Genomic DNA, 25,636 nt, shown 5'->3' with positions numbered 1-25,636 from the left:
CCGGGTAAACTATTGCTGCACTCACTATAGCAAGAACATCCTTCCTCCGATAAGGACACCAAAACTGCACACACTACTCCAGGTGTGGCCTCACCAACATCTGAAAAAAGCTTTACAAGGGAGGCTTGGGGTTGAATACATCTTTTTAGAACTTGTAAGAATCCCATAATGACTGCTGTGTGTCTGGGACTTGACTGAAAAGGGCAAACAGCTCAAGGTTGATTATTAACACTTAAAACTTTTGCATTGTGAAAATAAAAATGTACTTGTTGGATCTTGTACAAGATACAACTGACTAATATTCTTTTGTGTAAAACCAGTTTTACAATTTGTGGCTCTTAAGTTTGGTTGCAGTGCTAGCTAGCATTAAGGAATCTGCATCCTCTGCTCTGGGGGACATGTGGAGATGCTGGCATTGGACTGGGGTAAACACAGTAAGAAGTCCGACAACACCAGGTTTAACACCAGGTCTGTCTGAGGCCAGAACTCTCATTTGCCTGACGAAAGGGGAAACCCTGAAAGCTTGTGAGTTTACTATCAAATAAATCAGTTGGACTTAAACCTGGTGTTGTCAGACTTCTTACTGTGGAGGACAAACATTTCTGCTGACCGATGTTGGGTAAAGGCATTAGCTTGCTGACTTTGATCTAGGTTCAGCTTCAAAATCATAGCCTGACTGGACATTGAGGCTGCTTAACCTGTGGCACTCTATTTGAGTTACTGTCTTTAGGAGAGTTGAATGAAAATGGATATTAGCCCCAAGGTCTGAAGACAATGAAACACTTAAAGCATAATGCTATTTTGCTGTCTCTGTGGCCAGGGACCTAACTTCCATTCCAGGGTTGGGTGACTGGAGGTTTGCATGTTCTCCCCTTGACTGCATGGGCTTCCTCCGGGTGCTCTGCTTATCTCCCAGTCTGAAAAATGTACAGGTTCGGTACATTGACCATTACTACATTGCCCCTTAATATCTAAAGATGTGCAGGTTAGGTAGATTAGCTGTGGTAAATGTGCAAGGTCATAGAAACTGGGTGGTGGGTGTGGGCCTGGGTGTGATGCTGTTTTGGAGGATCAGTGCAGACTCAGTGGGCTGAATGGCCCCCCTCTGCACTGTTAGGATCCTGACAAGCGGATGCTGGACTCTGAAATAGAAACAGCAAATGATAGAAAAACTAAGCAGGTCTGGCAGCTGAGGAGAGAAAATAGCTAGCTTTGAGAGAGTTGTACAGAATAGAGACGAAACTCTATTTTCCCTTTCCACAGAAGCTGCCAGACCTGAGCTTTTCCAACATTTTCTGTTCATGAATCAACCACTCGAGCCTGACTCTGCAATGTGCCCGTTAATTGCATCTTGTAACTTGGGAGGCCAAATCTAAGGCTGTACTTTGATTCAAGCATGGTTGATTTGAAGAATCGCCCTATTGCAAAGCTGTAACTCTTTTCACCCCATGATGTTTGAGTGCTGACGGTGTTGTTTGTGTTTAGGTCTGCACACCTGGTGTCCAGGTACCGCCCACGAGCTCCTATCATTGCTGTAACTCGTGAAGCTCAGACTGCTCGCCAGGCCCATCTTTTCCGTGGTGTCTTCCCTGTCCTCTTCAAGCCACCAGCTGATCCGGTGTGGTCCGATGATGTTGACCACAGGGTGAACTTTGCCATGGAAGTCGGTAAGTTGAGCACAGATGAAAATGTATTTCCTTAAACAAAACCGGAGGCATTGGAAATGATCAGCCACTCTGTCCGCATCTGCAGAGGGGAAAAAAACAACCAAAGATGACTTCAGAAATTGACTGTTTCCTTAGTGGAGGTCAGGGTGTAGACTGTATGAATCTTGGAGTGGATTGCATCATTTTGTTTTATTCTGCATTAGTTCGGGCACCACAGTGGTTAGCACTGCTACCTCTCAGCTTCAGTGACCTGGGTTCAATTCCTACACTGAGAGTTTGCATGTTCTCCCAACATGCGGGTTTCTGTTGGGTGCTCTGGTTTCCTCCTGCACTCCCAACATGTGTAGGTTAGGTTGATTGGCCTTGCTAAATTGCCCCTTGGGTTAGAATGATTAGCCATGGGAAGGTATGATGTTACAGGGATAGGGCAGAAGTAAGATGCTGAGTCTATGCAGATTTGATGGGCCATAATCTCTCTGCACTGGAGGGATTCTATGATTCAATGAATTATTTGAATTTTATTCTGCAGGCAAGGCACGTGGTTTCTTCAAGACCTGCGACCTGGTGATTGTTCTGACAGGCTGGCGCCCGGGATCTGGTTCCACCAACACCATGCGTGTGCTGCAAGTGCCCTGAACGGCTGGGATCTCCATTTGATGTCCACTGCAGTACCACCACCTCCCTGTAGACAATTATCGCTTTGTGTACTGCGGAGCAGCTGCCAGCTGCTAACCTCCGAGCACCTCCTACCTAAGCAAGTTAAAGAACGCAGCACTCTTGGTCCTCAGTTCAGCCCCTTATCCAGTTACTCTGTACTGCACTTGACTGTCTGATGTAAGACTATTATAAATGTTTCAGTCAGTGTACTATGTTGTACTAAGTGCATCGTACCTTCACAACCTTTATTTATATATTTGTGGTTGCAATCTATCTTAAAATAAAATCCCCAATAATGCACCCTGATATTAATTGGACAGTGTTTTGGTTAAATCAGTTGTGCATTGTTCTGATACTGTACAATTCTGTAATTAAAAACACAGCCTGTTTGCAGTTGCAGAGATTAGACCAGATGTTTCACTTAGTACAACATGCTTTTCTGTGACTAGGAGTAAAATGCAGTTTAATTGTTGCACATTGGTGGATATCAATAAAAGCTAGCTCCCACGAGTTTCTTGTCTCAACTCTCTTCAAACAATAGACTAGCATGTCGTACTGCGGTCCTAGGCATATTCTGACCACTTGAGCCATCAGTTTGTGTTCTGCACTCTGCACAAGTTGGGCACTCTGCACAAGTTGGGATAAGCACATATGAAGAGGGTGAAAATGGCAATGTTTTTAAGCTAAGTGCTAATGGTTTTATGAGCCTAGACTTGATTGCATCGTCAAGTGTAGCATTTAACTTTGACAACATTTGAGGAAACTTCAGTTGATGCATGTTTAAATACTCTTGAATCAGACAGACTGCCAAGATATGGAACAGTAATAACAGCAACAGAAGGTGGTTGTTTGGCTCATCAAGTCTTCATCTGATGGTAGCTAAGTTTGGAATTGTAAACATGCAAAATGTTTACAAGACCATTGCTGCATCACCCAGTCTAATTGTGTGCCCACAGGGCAGAACATCTAGTAATGAGGATACAATGTGAAATGAGGCTAAGTGACCTTGGGTTATGGGGTATAAATAGAAAATTGTTCCCACTTGACAACTGAATTGTTCATTTTATTGGGATCGTGATAGAAGTTGGAGGACCCATTTGTATTCAGGAGTGAGTCAATTCTGATGGCAACCTCCAGCAAGGATGTACCCCCCTAGCATTGGCTACCTATAAGTTTTCATGGGACAGACACCCTGGCAGTGTAAAGTGGTATGCTACCAGTTACCAGGAGAGAGAATTGCATTCTGCAAGTAACTCCCTCACCCTAGCACTGAAGTGAGGTGGTCAGTCTTTTTAAGCCTGCCTTCTCGGAAGGAACGATGTCTTCTGCTTTTCAGTTCGATTGAGAAAATTACTGCTGCAGGCAACTTGCTAACCTGCTCTAAGAATGGGTTTTATTTTCAGGTATAAAGAAAAGGTCTCAAAGATGGAGATTGGGTGTGCAGCTTGAAAGAAATCTTTATAGGGAAGAAAACAAAGTTTAAAGAGTCAAAAGTGGCCTCAATATTTCACAATGTAGAAAACATTGACAAGATTGCATATATACAGCTCAAGTTAACAAAGTCACAATCAAATGCCAGAAATGCTTTTTGGTGGGGGGGAACAGCCCCATCAGCTAGTAGCCCCATCAGCTAGTAGCCCCATCAGCTAGTAGCCCCATCAGCTAGTAGCCCCATCAGCTAGTAGCCCCATCAGCTAGTAGCCCCATCAGCTAGTAGCCCCATCAGCTAGTAGCCCCATCAGCTAGTAGCCCCATCAGCTAGTAGCCCCATCAGCTAGTAGCCCCATCAGCTAGTAGCCCCATCAGCTAGTAGCCCCATCAGCTAGTAGCCCCATCAGCTAGTAGCCCCATCAGCTAGTAGCCCCATCAGCTAGTAGCCCCATCAGCTAGTAGCCCCATCAGCTAGTAGCCCCATCAGCTAGTAGCCCCATCAGCTAGTAGCCCCATCAGCTAGTAGCCCCATCAGCTAGTAGCCCCATCAGCTAGTAGCCCCATCAGCTAGTAGCCCCATCAGCTAGTAGCCCCATCAGCTAGTAGCCCCATGATGAAACAGAATTTCTATTGTTGAGAAAACACATAGGATCTTTGAAAGATTTAGCATGGTGCTATGGATTGAGATGTAGGATGTGGCTGAAATGTAACTGTATTTTCACTTACAGTGGTAAGTGAGTGTTTTAGATATTGACTCAAATGTAAATGCATAAATGGCCTTAGCTTGAATTGAGGCACTGAAGATGATCTAGCTGCTGGATGTGATAACATTTAGCCTGAACTGCTGGAGAAAATCTGAAAGGGTAGGGCAGGAACATAGGGAAAAGGGGTAAGTGGGGCCAAGGGGAAGTATTGGGTTGTTGGGGGGGGGTGAGAGGAAGTAGTGGAAGGAGGGGGTGGAAGTGAAGGGTTGTGCACATTGTAGAGCACGTGCCAGGAGGGGAGAGTGTGAGTGTGTGTGCAATGGTTAGGTTTCAACTTGCTGATTAGGGTGGCAGTGGTAAGTGCTGCTGCCTCACAGCACCAGGGATCCAGGTTTGATTCCTGGCCTGGGTTACTGGCTGTGTAAACTGCACATTCTCATTGTGTCAGCATAGGTTTCCTCCAGGTGCTCTGGTTTCCTCCCACAGTGGGTCAGGTTGATTGGCCATGCTAAATTGCCACTTAGTATCAAAAAGACAAGTGGAGTAAAAATGTGGGGCTACAGGCTCAATGGAATTGTGGTTGGTGTAGATTTGATGGGCTGAATAACCTCCTTCTGCACTGTAGGGATTCTGGCGTTGGACTGGCGTAAACACAAGTCTGACAACACCAGGTTTTAGTCCAACCGATTTATTTGATAATAGACTCAAGCTTTTGGGGTTAGCCCCTTCATCAGGTGAATGGAGAGTTCTGGCCTCAGACAGAGCATATAAAGCACAAGATTACTGATTAGAATGCAAATCCTTACACCTAACCTGCTGTTCAAGACCTGAAGTGGCTGACAATGTGAGTGGAAGGAGCACTGATCACAGGTTAGAGATGTGTATTGTCTCCAGACAGTACAGTAAGTGAGGTTTTGCAAACCCAGGCAAGTCACGGGGGTTACAGATAGTGCGACATGAACCCAAGATCCCTGTTGAGACCGTCCTCACGTGTGCGGAACTTGGCTATCAGTCTCTGTTCAGTGACTCTGCGCTGTCATGTGTCATGAAGGCCGCCTTGGAGAATGCTTACCTGAAGGTCAGAGGCCGAATGAACATCGCTTGACAATCACCAGGCAAGACTGTTCCCTTCCTGTTGGCGAACACTTCAGTGGTCACGGGCATTCAGCCTCTGACCTTGGGGTAAGCATTCTCCAAGGCGGCCTTCACGGCACACGACAGTGCAGAGTCGCTGAACAGAGACTGATAGCCAAGTTCCGCACACGAGGACGGTCTCAACAGGGATCTTGGGTTCATGTCGCACCATCTGTAACCCCTGTGACTTGCCTGGGTTTGCAAAACCTCACTTACTTTGCTGTCTGGAGACAATACACATCTCTGTAACCTGTGATCAGTGCTCCTTCCACTCACATTGTCAGCCACTTCAGGTCTTGAACAGCAGGTTAGGTGTAAGGATTCACATTCTAATCAGTAATCTCTAAACTGTCTGTGCTTTATATGCTCTGTCTGAGGCCAGAACTGTCCATTCACCTGATGAAGGGGCTAACCCCAAAAGCTTGTGAGTCTATTATCAAATAAATCGGTTGGACTAAAACCTGGTGTTGGCAGACTTTATTCTGTAATCAGCACAGTGTTCTAAATTGTAAATCACCCTTTGCTCAGGTCTCAATGTAATAACTGTGCACAAGAATTTCAGCAACTAATGGGTTGAGGCAAGGGCAGAGTTAAAGTTTGGATGTAAGCAGCCTTACTGAATGTGCTGGTAGGAATCTAGTCCTGGGGGTGGCGGGGGGGGGGGCGCGGTTCAAGGCTAATGGCAAGTTTTGGCCTGACACAGGTGCCAGGAAAAGGGAATGATTTGGGTGGTGTCAAAATGGAGTTTGTCATGAGAACAAAGGCAGTGAATTGAAATTTTCTATCGAATGTGCCCAGCAGCTGAAGGGAAATGAAATGGAACTCTTTCAGAAATACTGAAATTCCATTTCCATGAGTAAGTGAGTCAGTAACCAGGGGCACTGTAGAATTAAGTACTGGAAAACAAGACATGGCATGGAATCTTTTGGCATATTATTGGAACACGGAACACATTTACCAGTAACTTGAAGTTCATATTGAAGAATTTGTTTTAAGAGAAGATTTAAAAGTTGTGAGCTAAACTGGGTGATATTCAAATTGCAATTTGTGCACTAGGCTGAGCTTATGTACACTTGTGCAAACAAATGAATGAGGGTTATGATTCCATGATCTCATTTGGTTGAACAGCAGAGAATCATAGAATCCCTACAGTGCAAGAGAAGGCCATTTGGCCCATTGAGTCTGCACCTGACAGTGTGACTTACCCAGGACCCAATCCCCTGTAGCTTTGCACATTAGCTAGTCTACCTAACCTACACACCTTTGGCTATGCTAGATTGCCCATTAGTATCCAATCAACCTAATCTGCACATAGAACATTACAGCACAGAAACAGGCCTTTTGGCCCTTGGATGTGCTGAACCATTTTTCTGCCTAGTCCCACTGACCTGCACCTGGACCATATCCCTCTACACCCCTCTGTGTACCTGTCCAAGTTTTTCTTAAATGTTAAAAGTGAGTCTGCATTTACCACTTCATCTGGCAGCTCATTCCACACTCCCACCGCTGTGTGAAGAAGCCCCCCACCGTGCCCCCCCCCATCCCCATATTCCCTTTAAACTTTTCCCTCTTCCCCCTTAACCCATGCCCTCTAGTTTTTTTTTTCTCCCCTAGCCTCAGTGGAAAAAGCCTGTTTGCATTCACTCTATCTATACCCGTCATAATTTTATACACCTCCATCAAATCTCCCCTCATCCTATGATCCAGGGAATAAAGTCCTAAACTGTTCAACCTTTCTCTGTAACTCAGTTTCTCAAATCCTGGCTGCATCCTTGTAAACCTTCTCTGCGTTCTTTCAACCTTTATTAATATCCTTCCTGTAATTAGGTGACCAAAACTACACACATACTCTAAATTTGGCCTCACCAATGTCTTATACAACCTCACCATACCATTCCAACATTTTCATAATGTGGGAGGAAACTGGAGCAACCAGAAGAAATTCACACAGACACAGTGTGTGCAAACTCCACACAGATACCCAAAGCTGGACTAGAACACAAGTCCCCAGTGCTGAGAGGCAGCTGTGCTGCCCACTGTGTCACTCCCTAACATTCAACACCCGGATGTTCAAACTGACATTTCCGCAAATACAGAAATGGACTGTCGGGAGGACAGCGTTCGTCCTGGTTAAGAACTCATCAACTTAACCACACACTGATCTTTGTGGGATTCAGTAGACAATGCGGATTATAAAAAAAAACTTTCCCTTTCTTCACCCCACTGCTCCTTCCAAACAAACAGAAAAATGTAATTCCTATGATTAGCAGTTGGCTGACAGTTTGTTCATAAAGAATGAAACATTTTATTGCTCAATGCGCTATTACGCTGAGTGAGTCATGAAGTGCTTTGCAGCTAATGAATAAAGTGCAGTCAAATTGATCTTGTCAGCTGTTAGGTGGATTGGCCTTGCTAAATTGCCCTGTAATTGCCCAGGGAACATAACAGGGACAACAGGTACTAAAGAAAAAGGGGATTTAAAGGGGGTACCCTGATTCAGTGATCTGTCAATTTTACTTGCAGAAGTTCAACATGAAGCAAATGTCTGAAATATTGGACTTGCATATTATTTAGTCACAGTGCAGAAGGAGGCCATCTGCCCATCGCATCTGCACCAACTCTCTGACAGAGCATATCACCCAGGCCCTATCCCCTTAACCCTACGTATTTAACACCACTAATCCCCTCTAACCTACATGTCCTTGGTCACTAAGGAGCAATTTAGCATGGTTAATCCCCTCTAACCTGCATATTCTTGGACACTAAGTGGCAATTTAGCATGGCCAACCCACCTAACCTGCACGTCTTTTGGACTGTGGGAGGAAACTGGAGCACCCGGAGGAAACCCACGGAGAGAATGTGCAGACTTGGTACAATGACCTGAGTCCGGAATCGAACCCAGCTCCCTGGCGCTGTGAGGCAGCAGTGCTAATCATTGCACTACCATGCCGCCCAAGTGATTCATCATATTATTGCTTCATATTGAACTTCTGCAAGCAAAATCTACAGAGCATTGAATCGGAGTTTCTCTTTATATCCCCTTTTGTTTAGTACCTGTTAGCCTGGTTATGTTCTCTGGGTTACTGTCTTCCCCAACTTAACCCATCACCCCAGCCCCCAACCCACCAACCCCCCAAGAACCCCCCCCACCCCCATCCCACTGCAACCCAACTCCCCCACTCCAATCAACCTGTCACATCATGATCCGTGGCAGAAACCTGTGACCTTGAGTAGACGCCATCCTCCGGTGGAAGGGAGGCCAATGGCAATAAGCAACAAGCCAAAGTTCATCTTTTATTCCACCGTCAGCTTTTTCCATTAGTTGTGGCATCTGTAATGATATGAAAACACACATACAGCATTAACAATACTGACTTTGTAAAGAAAAAGGTGAATTATACGTCCAAACTGTTTCTACCATTTACATCCAAAGTTATTGAAGGTTCAAGCTGCACAAAGTATTTGTTTGCAGCCTGCACATAGAACTGTATTAGAATCATATAGTGAAACAGTGCTCAAGGAAGCCATTCAGACCATCATGGTACATTTGGTGCAGCACAGGTTATGGGGATAAGTGAGGATTATCATATCAGGTTAGTCATTAACTCATTGAATGGCAGGGCAGACACGATGGGCTGAATGGCCAACCTCTGCCCCTATGTCTACCCAATTTACCTCCTCCTCCAACTTTTTCCCCACAACTCTGCCAAAGCGAAGCTCGCCACCACTTCTTATTCAACTCTAATTTGTTTTGATACTGAACATACAATCTTAGAATCCCTACAGTCCAGAAGGAGGCCATTTGGCCCATCGAGTCTGCACCGACCACAATCCCACCCAGGCCCTATTCCTCTAACCCCACATATTTACCGTGCTAATACCCCTGACACTAAGGGTCAATTTTAGCATGGCCAATCAACCTAACCCACACATCTTTGGACTGTGGGAGGAAACCAGAGCACCCGGAGGAAATCCACACAGACACATGGAGAATGTGCAGAATCTGCATGTTCTCCCCATGTCTGTGTGTGTTTCCTCCGGGTGCTCTGGTTTTCTCCCATAGTCAGAAAGACACGCTGGTTAGGTGCATTGCCCATGCTAAATTCACCCTCAGAGTACCCGAACAGGTGCCAGACTGTGGTGACTAGGGGATTTTCACATTAACTTCAATGCAAAATTAATGTAAGCTTACTTGTGGCACTAATAAATAAACTAATAAAACAAAACTAATGTAAGTCTAATTGTGATAGTAATAAATAATCTTTTAAACTTTAAACCTCTGTCTAAAATCCGTCCTAGATTACTGTAGAGTAAAGGAAACAAGCTCAAGGCATTTCTTTCCTGCAATGCTTTCAGAACCACAAACTTGATTTAAAGCCAATTTATCCCAAAGCCCTATTACTATTAATCAAAGTTCAGGTGTGTACAGTCATGAAAAATTTATAGAGTGTTGAGTTGAATTTTGCCGCAGGTATTGATACGTAATAAAGCAGCCAGAATAGCACAGAAAGACAGTTGGATTACAAGACAGGTAGTCAACCTGCAAAGCTGTGGCTATTTTTGCTGCCGCTCTCCTATACTACAGCTGAAGGATGACCTGATAGAAAAGTCTTAATGATTATGAGAAGATTAACAATATGCGTCAAAGCCAGGGGTCATTTAGAATCATAGAATCTACAGTGCAGAAGGAGGCATTTGGCCCATCAATCCTGCACTGACAATAATCCCACTCAGGGTCCTGTCCCATTTCCATAACTCTACATATTTACTCTGCTAATCCCCCTGACACTAAGGGGAAATTTAGCATGGCCAATCCACCTAACCTACACATCTTTGGACACCAAGGACAATTTGGCATGGCCAATCCACCTAACTGCACATCTTTGGATGCTAAGGAGTAATTTAGCATGGCCAATCCACCTAAGCTACACATATTTAGACACCAAGGACAATTTAGTATGACCAATCCGCCTAACCTACACATATTTAGACACCAAGGACAATTTCCCATGGCCAATCCACCTAACTGCACATCTTTGGATGCTAAGGAGTAATTTAGCATGGCCAATCCACCTAAGCTACACATATTTAGACACCAAGGACAATTTAGTATGACCAATCTGCCTAACCTACACATATTTAGACACCAAGGACAATTTCCCATGGCCAATCCACCTAACTGCACATCTTTGGATGCTAAGGAGTAATTTAGCATGTCCAATCCACCTAAGCTACACATCTTTGGATGCTAAGGGACAATTTAGCAGGGCCAATCAACCTGACCTGCACATCTTTGGATATTAAGGAGCAATTTATCATGGCCAATCCACATAAACCGCACATCTTTGGACTTTTGGAGGGAACCGGAGCACCTGGAGGAAACCCACGCAGACACGGGGAGAATGTGCTGACTCTGCACAGGCAGTGACCCGAGCCCAGAATTGAACCTGGGTCCCTGAGCTATGTGAGGCAGCAGTGCTAACCACTGTGCCAACCTTAGATGAAATACAAGTGCTGTAGAATGTTTTAAAGTTAATTTATTAGTGTCACAAGTAGGCTTACATTAACACTGCAATGAAGTTACTGTGAAAATCCCATAGTTGCCACATTCTGGCACCTGTTTGGGCCACCATACCACCACACTTCCCTGGCTTACTACATCCTATGGTTCAGTGTCTACCCCGATTCTGTATTTGTAGCTTCCACAGCCTTACCTAGAAATCCATTCCATGTTACTCACTACTTCTGGGCTGAGCTTCACAGGCAATAAAACCAGATTTTTCTCCCTCCAAACCATGTGCCTTTTCCCCTCCACCGTCACAGTTTAGTTTGGAGCCGTGTTCTGATTTATCTCTGCATCCTCTATAAAGGTTTCAAATTCTCCCTCAGTGTACCCGAACAGGTGCCAGAATGTGTCAACTAGGGGATTTTCGCAGTATCTTCATTGCAGTGTTAGTGTAAGCCTACTTGTGACACTAATAAATTAACTTTAAAAGGTTCTACAGCACTTGTATTTCACCTAAGGGTGGCACAGTGGTTAGCACTGCTGCCTCACAGCGCCAGGGACCCAGGTTCGATTATGGCCTTGGGTCACTGTCTGTGTGGAGTTTGCACGTTCTCCCCGTGTCTACGTGAGGTTCCTCTGAGTGCTCTGGTTTCCTCCCACAGTCCAAAGATATCCGGGTTAGGTGGATTGGCCGTGCTAAATTAACCCTTAGTGTCAGGGGGACTAGCAGGGTAAACGTGTGGGCTTACGGGAATAGGGCCTGGATGTGATTGTGGTCGGTACAGACTCGATGGGCCGAATGGCCTCCTTCTGCACTGTAGGGGTTCTGTGATCTCTGAGTTACCTCTTTTTTTGCAGCTTCAGTTTTGAGTGCCTTTTGTCGTCAATCAACCTTTTAGACGTGCCTCTAGGGCTTTATATCAGGGATGGGCAAACTGTGGTCACGCATCTGGGGTCCTGGATGCGATTGTGGTCAGGGCAGGCTCGATGGACCAAATGGCACTGGAAGGATTCTACGACTGAAGTGATTCACATGTAAAGCAAGGGCTAGTGAAGCAAGGTGGGTGCCGATTGCTCACAACATTGACTGAGAGCTGTGCGCTCCCTCTGTGTCAACGTGCTTACTGTTGGAAGTTGACGATAGTTCCATTAATATCTAAATGACGTAGCTTTTCTAGAACTCGTTACGAAATATTCGGCGTGTATTAAGTGTATTTAATCTTATTCACAGGGTCACGGTTAGTGAACAAGCTCCAATTTCAATCTTGCGACCCACTGCGATGTGGGTCATGCGGCCAACTCACTAGGTTATCCAACACTGCTTTGGAGCCACTTGTTACAATTCTGAGGAGATCTCGAGTTGTGTAGTGGTTTGCAGCTGCAGTGTCCTGGGCTGCAGATGGCAGTCTCTTACCGAATAAAACTTTTACTGAGAATTCACCAGACTATAGATACAAAAACAGAGGTAAGAAATGTTCCTCGTAGAGATTATACTAATTTGCCTATTCTAAAGTTTCATTATTTAACTCTGACATCTTCCGTGACTTTTTACATCTACAGTGACAAGCAGGATTTTGTCCGAAATTCCATAGTTGGCTGATCTCAGTTTATTTATTTATTATGTCGCAAGTAGGCCTACATAAACATTGCAATGAAGTTACTGTGAAAATCCCCTAGTTGCCACGCTCCGATGCCTGTTTGGTTACACTGTGGGAGAATTCAGCGCTGCAAATGTACTTAACCAGCACATCATGGGACACTAAGGGGCAATTTACCATGGCCAATCCACCTAACCCGCACATCTTGGGACACTAAGAGGCAATTTAGCATGGCCAATCCATCTAACCTACAGAACTTTGGACATTGGACGCTAGGGAGGCGATGACCTTGTGGTATTATCACTAGACAATGAATTCAGAAACTCAGCCAATGTTCTGGGGATCGGGGTTCGAATCCCACCACGGCAGATGGTGGAATTTGAATCCAATAAAAAAACCTCTAGAATTAAGAATTTACTGATGACAATGAAACCATTGTTGGGAAACCCATCTGGTTCACTAATATCCTTTAGGGAAGGAAATCTGCCGTCCTTACCCGGTCTGGCCTACATGTGACTCCAGAGCCACAGCAATGTGGTTGACTCTCAACTGCCCTCGGGCAACTGGGAATGGGCAATAAATGCTGGCCCAGCCAGTGATGCCCATGTCCCGCAATGAATAAAAAAAACTAAGGGATAATTTAGTATGACCAATCTACCTAACCAGCACGTCTTTCGGACTGTGGAAGGAAACCCACGGAGAATGTGCAAACTCTGCACAGACAGTGACCCAAGCCGGGAATCAAATCTGGTGCTTTGAGGCGGCAGTGCTAACCACTGTGCCAAGATCTCGCTGAATTTTTATCTAATAGATGCAGTGATTTGCACAAATGTCAGTTTCTGACACCTTCGTAGCTGGAGAAATCAATTTAAAGTACACTCCTTGTCTGTGAGCTGTCAGTCTGGCCAGCGAAGTGGGAAACTATTAGCGTGCCAAATTTTAAAATGTTCCTGAAGTGACAGCTTTCATCTTGTTTCCCGCTTTCCGCCTACAACTTTGCAGACTGTTCAGCAAATTACAATGTCAAACAGCGATGCTGACTAGGCATGTGAGATAGCAGCGATTGGCAAGTGTCTTCACAGTACCTGTCTTCGCACATTCCGCATAATCATGTTAGACTTTGGACAATCGTTCAGCAATAATTAACGCGAATTTATTTCCGCCGGTTTGCTGGACATGTCGGGGCGAGAATTCCTGGCTGGGCTCATCCTGAGACCGGACATTTCCACCCCAGGTCAATGGACAGCCCATTAAAGTTTAAATCTGAAATTTAGCACATCAGCTGTACAAGTTTCAAGTATCATTTCAAACACGTTCAAAGGTATCCAAACGCAGTCTACTCTTTTTTATAGAGTGTATTTACAAGCACCCACCACAGTGGGTGATTTACTCCACTGTTTCCATTTATTCAACACAAACGCCCATCAAGTACTTAGTTTCGGGTGTCCATTTTTAAAGAAACAGATAGGTGATAAATGCTGATAAGGGGTATCAGGCCATATCTGTGCACCATTCTCAATTATTTAGCACAGTAAATTTTGTTCCACTGACAGAAACCTGCTTTGTGCTGTCTGCTATGATTTCTGTGGTGGATGGGATGGGAAAATTGCGCCTCTGGTCTCGTCCCCAGTTTAAGCACTGACTGTCCCATAATAATTGGCAACATTTCCTGGGAGATTTGATCAGTTTAGCTCACCCTTCTGTTTTGCTCGCTGCAGTTGTTCTGTTCTCTCTGAATCCTAATTCGAAGACACGGTGCCGATATTGAGAGGGAGGTGGTGATGCGGTGATAATGTCACTGAAGGAAGGTTCCAGAACCCCAATATTATGTTCCGAGGACAAGGACAGATCACACCAGATCGGTCATAATCTCATTGAATGGCAGAGCAGATTCAATGGGCCGAATGGCCTACATCATATTCCTTATGGGTTCAAATCCCACTACAGCAGCTGGTGGACTTTGATCAATAAGATCAGCAATGTGAAGCCATTCTCCTGAAAATTTCATTGGTTCTTGTAAAAATCCATGTACTTCTGGAATTAAGGATCTAGTGTGGACAATGAAACCACTGTCAATGTCAGAAAAACCCATTTGGTTCACTAATGCCCTTCAGGGAATGAAATCTGCCATCCTTACCTGGTCTGGCCTACACGTGACTCCAGACCCACAGCAATGTGGTTGACTCTTAATTGTCCCTTCAAGGGAAATTAGGGATGGACAATAAATGCTGGCCCAGCCAGTGACACCAATATCCCATGAACAAATAAAGAAAACACTCCTTCCAGTTGAAGCAGCAATTTATCTGGATTTCCTTCAATTTAATCTACTGTAATTGGTCAGGACATTGAATACAGGAGTTGGGATGTCTTGCTGAAGTTGTACAAGACATTGGTAAGGCCACACTTGGAATACTGTGCACAGTTCTGCTCACCCTATTATAGAAAGGATACTATTAAACTAGAAACAATGCAGAAAAGATTTACTCGGATGTTACCAGGACTTGATGGTTTGAGTTATAAGGAGAGGCTGGATAGACTGGGACGTTTTCTCTGGAGTCTGGAGGAGGTTGAGGGGTGGTGACCTTATAGAGGTCTATAAAATAATGAGGGGCATAGACAAGGTAGATAGTCAATATCTTTCCCCAAAGGTAGGAGAGTCTAAAACTAGAGGGCACAGGTTTAAGGTGAGAGGGGGCAGGTACAAAAGGGTCCAGAGGGGCAATTTTTTTCACACAGAGGGTGGTGAGTGTCTGGAACGAGTTGCCAGAGGTAGTAGTAGAGGCGGGTACAATTTTATCTTTAGATGATTTAGACAGTTATATGGGTAAGATGGCTATGAGCCAAATGCGGGCAACTGGGACTAGCTTAGGGGATAAAAAGGGGCAGCATGGACAAGTTGGGCTGAAGGGCCTGTTTCCATGCTGTAACCCTCTATGACTATGACTCTAATGTGGTCTCTGTTACATTGGAGAGACCAAACACAGATTGGGGTGGCTATTGTGTGGAACACCTCCATTCAGTCCACACGCATGACCCCAAGCCTCTAGTGCCCGGCCATTTTAATTCCCCAACTTTCTTCTCACGCTGGTCTTTCTGTCCTTGACCTGCCCGCGTTGTTCCAACATAACATTGAGGAAAGGCACCTCATATTTGTATTCAGATCTTTCCAACCTTCCAGTATTGAGTTCAAAAATTTCAAATCATAATCTGTGCTTGTTACACAGCTGGTGCAATTTTTTTGTTGTTGTCATTAAAACTATTACTGCCCTCAAGTAGCCAGACAAAACAACAGAGTGACTTAAGATGATTTATTGACAACTGTAGCGCCACAGGACCCCAACTAAGGCATTCAGTGCAGAATTCAGAAATAAACAAGTAATTGTAGTTTCAAATTCAATGCAAGTAATTGGTATATGCCAATAAAAGTATAGGAGTTATCTTTATCTTTATGGGCAGCACAGTGGTTGGCACTGCTGCCTCACAGCAACAAGGACCGAGGTTTAATTCCAGCCTCGGTGGAGCTTGCACTACCTCCCCTGTCTGCGTGGGTTTCCTCCAGGTGCTCTGGTTTCCTCCCACAGTCCAAAGACGTGTGGGTTAGGTTGATTGACCGTGCTAAATTGACCCTACTGTCAGGGGGATTAGCAAGGTAAATGTGTGGGGTTACGGGAAAAGGGCCGGAGTGGGATTGTGATCGGTACAGACTCGATGGGCCAAATGGCCTCCTTCTGTACTGTAGGGATTCCATGATTCTCTCACAGTGATTGATTAAGGTTACATCATGCATACACAAGGATATAGTATCCAATTATAACTTGTACATGCTATATCATCAAGAAATTATAGCTCTATCTCTGACCAATGGTCTATCCCTTTCCAATATTCCTCATTCTAAAGGGGAAACATGAGCTCCAACTGTACACAGTTCAATTAAATGGCCCTTGACCCTTATCTGGTTCTGCTTTTCCTGTGTGCCTGAGATTTTTAAACTTATGATGATTACTAACCTTTCCAGTGCTCCATTTTGTTAAATTTTCTTTTCTTGTATTGCTTTATCTTTCTGTCAGCAGCACATAAACTCTGTTTCTCTTCTTGCTCCAACAGCTTTTCCCTTTTGCACTGGGGGACTTAACTCCTCTAGCGTTCAGTCCCTCCTGTTCTCCACCCTATCAGACAACTTTCTTTTGTCCTGGTCCCAACCACCTCTAGTTCAAAACCTATTTACATCTCAAACTTCTCCCAGTTCTGTCGAAAGATCTCAGATCTGAAACGTTGACTCTATTATTCCCTCCCCCACAGATTGTCAAAACCCATTGAGTTTTTCCAGCGTTTTCCAACTTTAATTTCAGATTTCAACATCGGCAGAGTTCTCTTTTACAATTATTGAGGGACTTGTGCTTTCACAGAATCATACAGTGAAGAAGAGGCCCTTCAGCCCACTGAGTTTGCATCAACGCAAGAAGCATCCAACCACCCACCTAATCTCACTTGCCAGCACTTGGTCCATAACCTTGAATGTTATGACATGCCAGGTACTCATCAGGTACTTTTTTAAAGGATGTGAGGCATCCTGCCTCCACCACCCTCCCAGGCAGTGCATTCCAGACCCTCACCACCCTCTGGGTAAAAAAAAAACTTTCCTCGCATTCCCCCTAAACTTCCTGCCCCTCACCCTGAATCTATGTCCCCTCGTGACTGACCCTTCAACTAAAGGGAACAGCTTCTCCCTATCCACTCTGTCCATACCCCTCATAATTTTGTACACCTCGATCAGGTCACCCCTCAATCTTCTCTGCTCCAATGAAAACAATCCAAGCCTATCCAACCTCTCTTCCGAACTCAACTGTTCCATCCCAGGCAGCATTCTGGTGAATCTCCTCTGCACGCCCACCAGTGTAATCACATCCTTCCTACAATGTGGCGATCAAAACTGCACACAATATTCCAGCTGTGGCCTCACCAAAGTTTTATACAACTCCAACATGATTTCCATGCTTTTCACAGAAACCCTACGGTGCAGGAGGCCATTCATAAGAACACAAGAAATAGGAGCAGGAGTAGGCCATCTAGCCCCTCGAGCCTGCCCTGCCATTCAATAAGATCATGGCTGATCTGTCGTGGCTCAGTTCCACATTCCCACCCTCTCCCCATAGCCCTTAATCTTATCAAAAACCCATCAACCCGCACCTTAAAAATATTGAGCGAGGCAGCCTCCACCACTTCAACAGGCAGAGAATTCCAGAGATTCACCACCCTTTGAGTGAAGAAGTTCCTCCTCAACTCCGTTCTAAACCGCCCCCCCTTTATCCTGAGGCTGTGCCCTCTCGTCCTACTGTCCTTTCTGAGCGGGAAGAGTCTCTCCACCTCTATCCTACCCATCCCATTCATCATCTTATACGTCTCAATGAGATCTCCCCTCATTCTTCTAAACTCTAACGAGTACAAGCCTAGTTTATTCAGCCTCTCCTCATAGTTCAACCCCCTCAACTCCGGAATCAGCCTAGTAAACCTCCTCTGCACTCCCTCCAAGGCCAAAATATCCTTGCGTAAGTGCGGCGACCAAAACTGCACACAGTACTCCAGCTGCGGCCTCACCAATGCCCTATACAGCTGCAGCAAGACCTCCCTACTTTTATATTCAATCCCCCTTGCTATGAAGGCCAGCATCCCATTTGCCTTCCTGACCACCTGCTGCACCTGCAGGCTGGGTTTTTGCGACTCATGCACAAGGACCCCGAGGTCCCTCTGCACCGTCGCCTGCTGCAGTTTTTCGCCATGTAAGTAATAGTCCTTCCTACCCATCCCATTCAACCCATAGAGTCTGCACTGACAACAATCCCACCCAGGCCCTATTCCTGTAACATATTTACAGGCCAAGATAAGGGTCAAGGACCATTTAATTGAATTGTGTACAGCTGGAGCTCACATTTCCCCTATAGAACAAGGAACATTGGAAAGGGATAGACCATTGGTCAGAGATAGAGCTATAATTTTTTGATGATATAGCATGTATAATTGGATACTATACCCTTACATATGCATGATGTAACCTTAATCAATAACTGAGAGAATCATAGAATCCCTACGGTACAGAAGGAGGCCATTTGGCCCATTGGGTCTGTACCAATCACAATTCCACCCAGGCTCTATTCCGTAACCCCACACATTTACCCTAGCTAGTCCCCCTGACATTAAGGGGCAATTTAACATGGTCAATCAACCTAATCAGCACATCTTTGGAGTGTGGTAGGAAACCGGAGCACCCGGAGGAAACCCGCGCAGACACCGGGAGAAATGCAAGCTCTACACAGTGATCAAGGCTGGAATTAAGCCTGGGTCCTTGACACTGTGCCAACCACTGTGCCACCCTGAAAGATTTACCCTGCTAATCCCTCTAACACGCCCTAACTAACCCTTGTCCCTGGAGCTATGAGACAGTGGTGGTGACCACTGTGCCATCCCCAGATTTTTAATTTGTTGCCTTGATTGATAAAGGCAAATGTTCCATAAGCCTTCTTCACCACCTTACTAAGATGCCCTTCTGTCTTCAGAGACTTTTGACGAACACGCCGAAGTCTCTTTGTCCCAAAGATCCACACTTCTCATGGGATAAGATCCTTATTCTGATTTTGTTGGAATTAGTGGTATGAAATGTCAAGTCTCCAACCCAGTGATCAGAGGAAAACTGCTCTCAAATGCCCTTCTCCCTCCTCATTAATTTATTTGACATAAAATGCGTCATCGACAAACTATGTGTCTTTTTGCATCACCGTTCTTCTTCATACAAACTCTCCCCTGAAAGGCAATGTCCTTGTGCTTTCCTGTTCTTTAGTCTATCCCATCAATCAGTTAGTGATCCACATCATAAAACCTTTTAAATGCAATTGCTTATTCATAAAGGATAAGAATCCATGTGTCATCTTCCTTCAAGACCACAAACCTGATGGGTTATCACGATGTGCTTTTGAAGTGTAATCTCTGACAGATTAATCAGTGCCCTTGAACACTCCTGTTGTGTCTCAGGAGAACATATGACCGAGGAGTATCGCTAACACATAAAACAAGAAAACTAGAACAAAGCACAAAGAACAAGGAAAAGTATAGCACGGGAACAGGCCCTTTGGCCATCCAGGCCTGCACCAATCATGAGGCCCTAACTAAACTTAAAAAAAACTTCCTGATCTTACTGGGATGACACGGTGGCACAGTGGTTAGCATTGCTGCCTCACAGCGCCAGGGACCTGGGTTCGATTCCCGGCTCGGGTCATTGTGCAAACTCTGCACAGACATTCTCCTCGTGTCCGCATGCGTTTCCTCCGGGTGCTCCGGTTTCCTCCCACAATCCAAAGATGTGCTGGTTGGGTGGATTGGCCTTGCTTTAATTGCCTTTTAGTTTCAGGGGTACTAGCTAAGGTAAGTGCGTGGTGTTAAGGGAATAAGGTCTGCGAGGGATTGTGGTCAGTGCAGACTTGATGGGCCGAACAGCCTCTTTCTGCACTGTAGAGATTCCATGATTCTACTCGGCCCCTCCCTGTTCATGCACCCATCCAGATGCCTCTTCAATGTTGATAATGTGCCTGCTTCCACCATCTCCTCTGGCAGCACACTCCACCATTCTCTGCATGAGAATCTTCTCCCCTACATCTCCCTTAAACTTACCCCCTCTCTTACCTTGTGCCCCTTGTAATTGACACTTCCACCCTGAAAAAAAGCCTCTGACTATCCACCCTGTCTGTGCCTTTCATAATTTTGTAGACCTCTATCAGGTCTCCCCTCAGCTTTGTCTTTCCAGTGAAAACAATTCTAATTTATTCAACCTCTCCTCATAGCCAATGCTCTTGAGACCAGCCAACTTCCTGATGAACCTTTTTTGCACTCTCTCTAAAGCTTCCACGTCTTTCGGGTAGTGTGGTGACCAGAACTGCATGCTGTTATGGTTCAGGTCAGAAACTCCAAAGTATTTTATGGAGTCCACCTGGATTATAAGTTTTGCATCTTGAATTTGGCTAGGAATAAATATGGGATGTTTCACTTCAGATATGATTCAAATGACCCACTAGGGAGCTTTTATCAAATAATGTTCATTTAAGAATATAGTTAATATATATGGTAAGAAGATTAGTAAGAACTCTTATTAATTACAAACACAAAACAAAACAACCACTATAATGTATAACCCTTAACAAAAATACCTAATGTGTTCCAATCAAACCAATCCTGTAGACAAAAGACTCTTTTCACAGGTTTTAAACAGCAAAGACTAATGCTCACGTGATACTGGACTTGAGTCCTTTAGATGAAGTCTGCAGTGCTCTGGATGGATTCAGAATGGTTTGAAGTCAGAACAGGTTCCCAAAACACCAGGAATTCTAGGCAAGCAACCAACAGCAGATCCCCCCCTTTAGAAAGGCAAGACCTTGCTTTCAGCTAACCAGCAGAATTTCCAAAACTAGAGAGAGAAAGAGAGAGAAAACGCATTGTCCTCCTGACAATGCAGAGTCATAAACATTCCAGAAAAAGAAACAAATTCCCATTTAAGCTGCAACAAAAAGACTCTCATAGACAGCCCAGTAACACTGTGACTAGATCCTAAACTTCCTAATTCACAGACGACTAGCAGTAAGGATAAGCAACAACACCTCCTCCACCATCATCCTCAACACCGATGCCCCACAAGGCTGTGTCCTGAGCCCCCTACTATACTCCTTTATACACCCATGACTGTGCACCAAATTCCCCTCCAATTCGATTTTCAGGTTTGCTGACACCACCACCATACTGGATCATATCTCAAACAATGACGAGACAGAGTACAGGAATGAGATAGAGAATCTGGTGAACTGGTGCAGCAACAATAATCTCAATGTCAACAAAATGAAGGAGATTGTCATCGACTTCAGGAAGCATAAAGGAGAACATGCACTTGTCTACATCAATGGGGATGAAGCTAAAAGGGTCGAGAGCTTCAAGTTTTTAAGTGTCCAGATCACCAACAACCTATCCTGGTCCCCCTATACCAACACTATAGTTCAGAAAGCCCACCAACACCTCTCCTTTCTCAGAAGACTCAATAAATTTGGCATGTCAGCTATGACTCTCACCAACCTTTACAGATGCACCATAGAAAGCATTCTTTCTGGTTGTATCACAGCTTGGTATGGCTCCTGCTCTGCCTAAGACCAAAAGAAACTACAAAAGGTCATGAATGTAGCCCAATCCATCGTGCAAACCAGCCTTCCATCCATTGACTCTGTCTATACTTCCCGTTGTTTTGGTAAAGCAGCCAGCATAATCAAGGACCCCACGCACGCTCTCTTCGGCCTTCTTCTGTCGGGAAAAAGATACAAAAGTCTGAGTCACATACCAACTGACTAAAGAACGGCTTTTTCCCTGCTGCCATCATACTTTTGAATGAATCTACCTCACATTAAGTTGATCTTTCTCTACATCCTAGCTATGGCTAATGGAGGACCTGCGGATTGATTTTTGTTTAACTTTCAAAAAGCCTGTTTCCCCTTTACACAAACTCACTATGTGTTTTCAGCACTGCCAAACAGAAAACATAGGCTAACCCAACCCCACTACAATTAACTTTCAATTTACCCTTTGCTTCTTAGTTGCCCAATGATGTGCAGGTTAGGCGGATCGGCCATTGTTAAATTGCCCTTCAGTGTCAGGGGGATGAGCAGGGTAAATACGTGGGAATGGGGAAGGGGTAGGATTGTTTTGGTGCAGGCTTGATGGGCTGAATGCCCTCCTTTTGCACTGCAGAAATTCTATGATTCTATCAGAACTGAGAATCAATTATTCTATCAAAGATACACAGCGCTAAACATTGAGCAATGTAATTTAGTGTACAAATGCCGAACACCGCAAATTAAATTACATTTCCCACTATATTTTGAAAGAATTAAATCAATTTCTACTGCACGGCGTCATTTCTAAGTAATGATTAAATAAATTGATTTGTGGTGAAGGATGCTTTTTTTAAACTCTCGTTGCTCCAAATAATGCTTAATGGACAAGTTCTTTTGACTGAAATTTGTATAACCTTTAATTACATAGGAGTTCCAAATTAAACCTGAGTTAATGCAAAGCAACCCAGGACTTGTCTGTACAGACTAAAAAGACTTCACACGCAGAAAAACAGCCTAATACCCGATGTAATTGTCTAATCTCACAGTTGCGGGAACATGCTTTTACCTCAGTTTCCAATAGATGGTAGCAATTGTCTATTCTGACACAGAACTCATTGACTGAAGATGAGTTACCCATGTTTCCTTGTCCTTATTATGTTGCTGTTAGAACTCCCCCGTTGACTGTCAGCACAGGGGCAAAGGCAGCACGGTGGTTAGCACTGCTGCCTCACAGCGCCAGGGACCCGGGTTCAATTCCTGGCTTGGGTCACTGTCTGTGTGGAGTTTGCACGTTCCCCCTGTGTCTGCCTGGGTTTCCTCCGTGTGCTCCGGTTTCCTCCCACGGTCCAAAGATGTACAGATTAAGTGGAGTGGCTATTGCTAAATTGCCCCTTAGTGTCAGGGGGACCAGCAGGTTAAATATGTGGGGTTATGGGGATAGGATCTGGGTGGGATTGTGGTCAGTGTAGACTCGATGGGCTTAATGGCCTCCTGTTGGAGGTAGCAGTGCGAACCACTAATTTTCTTACTATACATGTTAACTATATTCTTAAATAAACTTTATTTGATAAAAGCTCCCTAGTGGATCATACTTGAAGTGAAACCTATCATGCTTATTCTAGCCAAATTCAAGGTGCAAAACATATGGTTCAGGCGGGGGTTCCATGAAACATCTCATGCATGAATTTTAAAAACAATTCTTAGAAGTTCACTAACATCACACTATTCTCATGAATATTTTCTGCAATCTCTCTCATGCTCTCACAATTTTCCTATGGTGTGGCACCCAGAAATGGGTATAATACTCCAGCTGAGGCTGAACCAGTGTTGTATACATTGTTCAATGGTTGTCCTATGTCACTCCAGAAGAATTTACAAATTCCTCAAGATGACATGTTGCAGCTTTATAAAACATTGATCAGGCCGCACTTAGAGTACCGCATTCAGTTAAGGTCGCCACATTACAGGAAAGATGTGGAGGCTTTGGAGAGGGTGCAGAAGAGGTTTACCAGGATGCTGCTTGGATTAAGGAAAGGATGGACAAACTAGGGTTGTTTTCACTGGAGCAGTGGAGGCTGAGGGGTGACCTAATTGAAGTCTATAAAATTATGGAAGCCATAGATAGGTTGACAGTCAGAGCCTTTCACCCAGAGTTCATAGAATAGAATCATAGAATGCTACAGTGCAGAAGGAGGCCATTTGGCCCATCAAGTCTGTACCGATCACAATCCCAACAAGGCCCTATTCCCTCTAACCCCATGCATTTAGCCTAGCTAGTCCCCCTGTCACTAACTGGCAATTTAGCAGGGCCAATCCATCTAATGCGCACATCTTTGGACTGTGGGAGGAAACTGGAGCACCCGGAGGAAACCCATGCAAACTCCACGTGGACAGTGACCGGAGCCGGGGATCGAACATGGGTCCCTGGCACTGCGAGGCAGCAGTGCTAACCACTGTGCTTCCATGCTGCCCCAGTTGAAAGTCTAATTACTTCGGCGCTTAAGGTGAGAGAGGGAGCAAGTTCAAAGGTGATGTAAGGCGCGAGCTTCTTTTAGTAAGAAGTTTCACAACACCAGCTTAAAGTCCAACAGGTCTATTTGATAGTAAATGCCGCAAGCTTTCGGAACGCTGTTCCTTTGTCAGGTGAGTGGAGAGTTCTGCACATAAACAGGGCATATAAAGGCACCCTGTTTGTGAGCAGAACTCTCCACTCACCTGACGAAGGAACAGCTTTCCAAAAGCTTGTGGCGTTTACTGTCAAATAAACCCCTTGGACTTTAAGCTAGTGCTGTGAGACTTCTTACTGTGTTTACCCCAGTCCAACGCCGGCATCTCTACGTCACGGCAAGCTTTTTTTTATAGAGAGTGTGGTGGGTGTCTGGAATGCGCTGCCAGGTGTGGTGGTGGAGGCAGGTACAATAGAGGCGTTTAGATAAGCACATGAATATGCAAGAGATAGAGGGATATGGACAAAGGGGAGGTAGAAAGGATTAGTTTAATTTGGCATTGTGTTTGGCACAACATAATGGGTCGGAGGGCCTGTTCTTGTACTGATCTACGTTCATCTTCTGCTTGTCCTCATTTTGGACAGAAGGGATGTATTATTAGTGGAAGCACTCATGCCTTTTGCATGAAAGAATCTTCTTGGTTCTCCTTTAATCATGTACCTTTTTTGTTGTTGCTGTTGTGTGGTTTATGAGCACAGTGGGACCATTGGTTCCCCATTGTTATTCACTCGGATTGCCCAAGTGATTCTGTGGCTGCCTTCCAGCAGGAAGGGATGAATATTTATCTGACGGTGCACTTATGTAAACGAGGCGCACTCTACAATAAGGAACCATGTGCCAAGCTCGAAAGGAAGTGACATTGTCAGTCTTCAATAGAGAGCTGGAATTCATTCCAAAGGCTAAAAATACACAGGGAACAAAAGTACAGAATACATGAATAGGAAATCAAAGCCACCGTGCATATTTTTTACCTTTACCACCCAGGCATGTATGACCCTCAGGCATATGTTTTTCTGTGTATAACTACTGCAAAAAAAAAAATACCTGTGCAATCTTACATTGAGAATGCTGCCCTTTGGCCAGCCACATATAGGCACTGATCTAAAAATGTCTAGTGGTGTGGTGGTGAACCGATGTTTAGTTTGTTAGTGGGATTTGCCCTTGTCTGTGGAGGAAAAATAAGCCTTTAATCTGAAATGAGGTGAGATAAAGGACAGGAGGGTGTGACGCCAACACTTTAGGGCTTCCTTTCATTCTCCAGGCAAAGAATTTCTCGGCTAATATCCAATGACTAA

At 44.7% G+C, this 25,636-nt stretch overlaps 1 protein-coding gene across 4 annotated transcripts in view; it reads left to right on the top strand.

Annotated features, from left to right (window-relative positions):
• Window positions 1-2,834, top strand: part of pkma (pyruvate kinase M1/2a) — a 64,287-nt gene extending 61,453 nt beyond the window's left edge. For all 4 annotated transcript variants that reach the window (XM_080216178.1, XM_080216179.1, XM_080216180.1 and 1 more), the window contains exons 10-11: window positions 1,486-1,667; window positions 2,197-2,834. In XM_080216178.1, the coding sequence (XP_080072304.1) occupies window positions 1,486-1,667; window positions 2,197-2,303 (289 nt within the window). In that variant the 3' untranslated portion in view covers window positions 2,304-2,834. The remainder of the gene's footprint in view (window positions 1-1,485; window positions 1,668-2,196) is intronic.
• Window positions 2,835-25,636: the final 22,802 nt, after the last annotated feature.

This window comes from Carcharhinus amblyrhynchos, chromosome 32 (genome assembly GCF_965287045.1).
Source record: "Carcharhinus amblyrhynchos chromosome 32, sCarAmb.v2.hapA, whole genome shotgun sequence".
In the NCBI taxonomy this organism is placed as follows: domain Eukaryota; kingdom Metazoa; phylum Chordata; class Chondrichthyes; order Carcharhiniformes; family Carcharhinidae; genus Carcharhinus; species Carcharhinus amblyrhynchos.
This window is presented reverse-complemented; position numbering and strand designations above follow the sequence as displayed.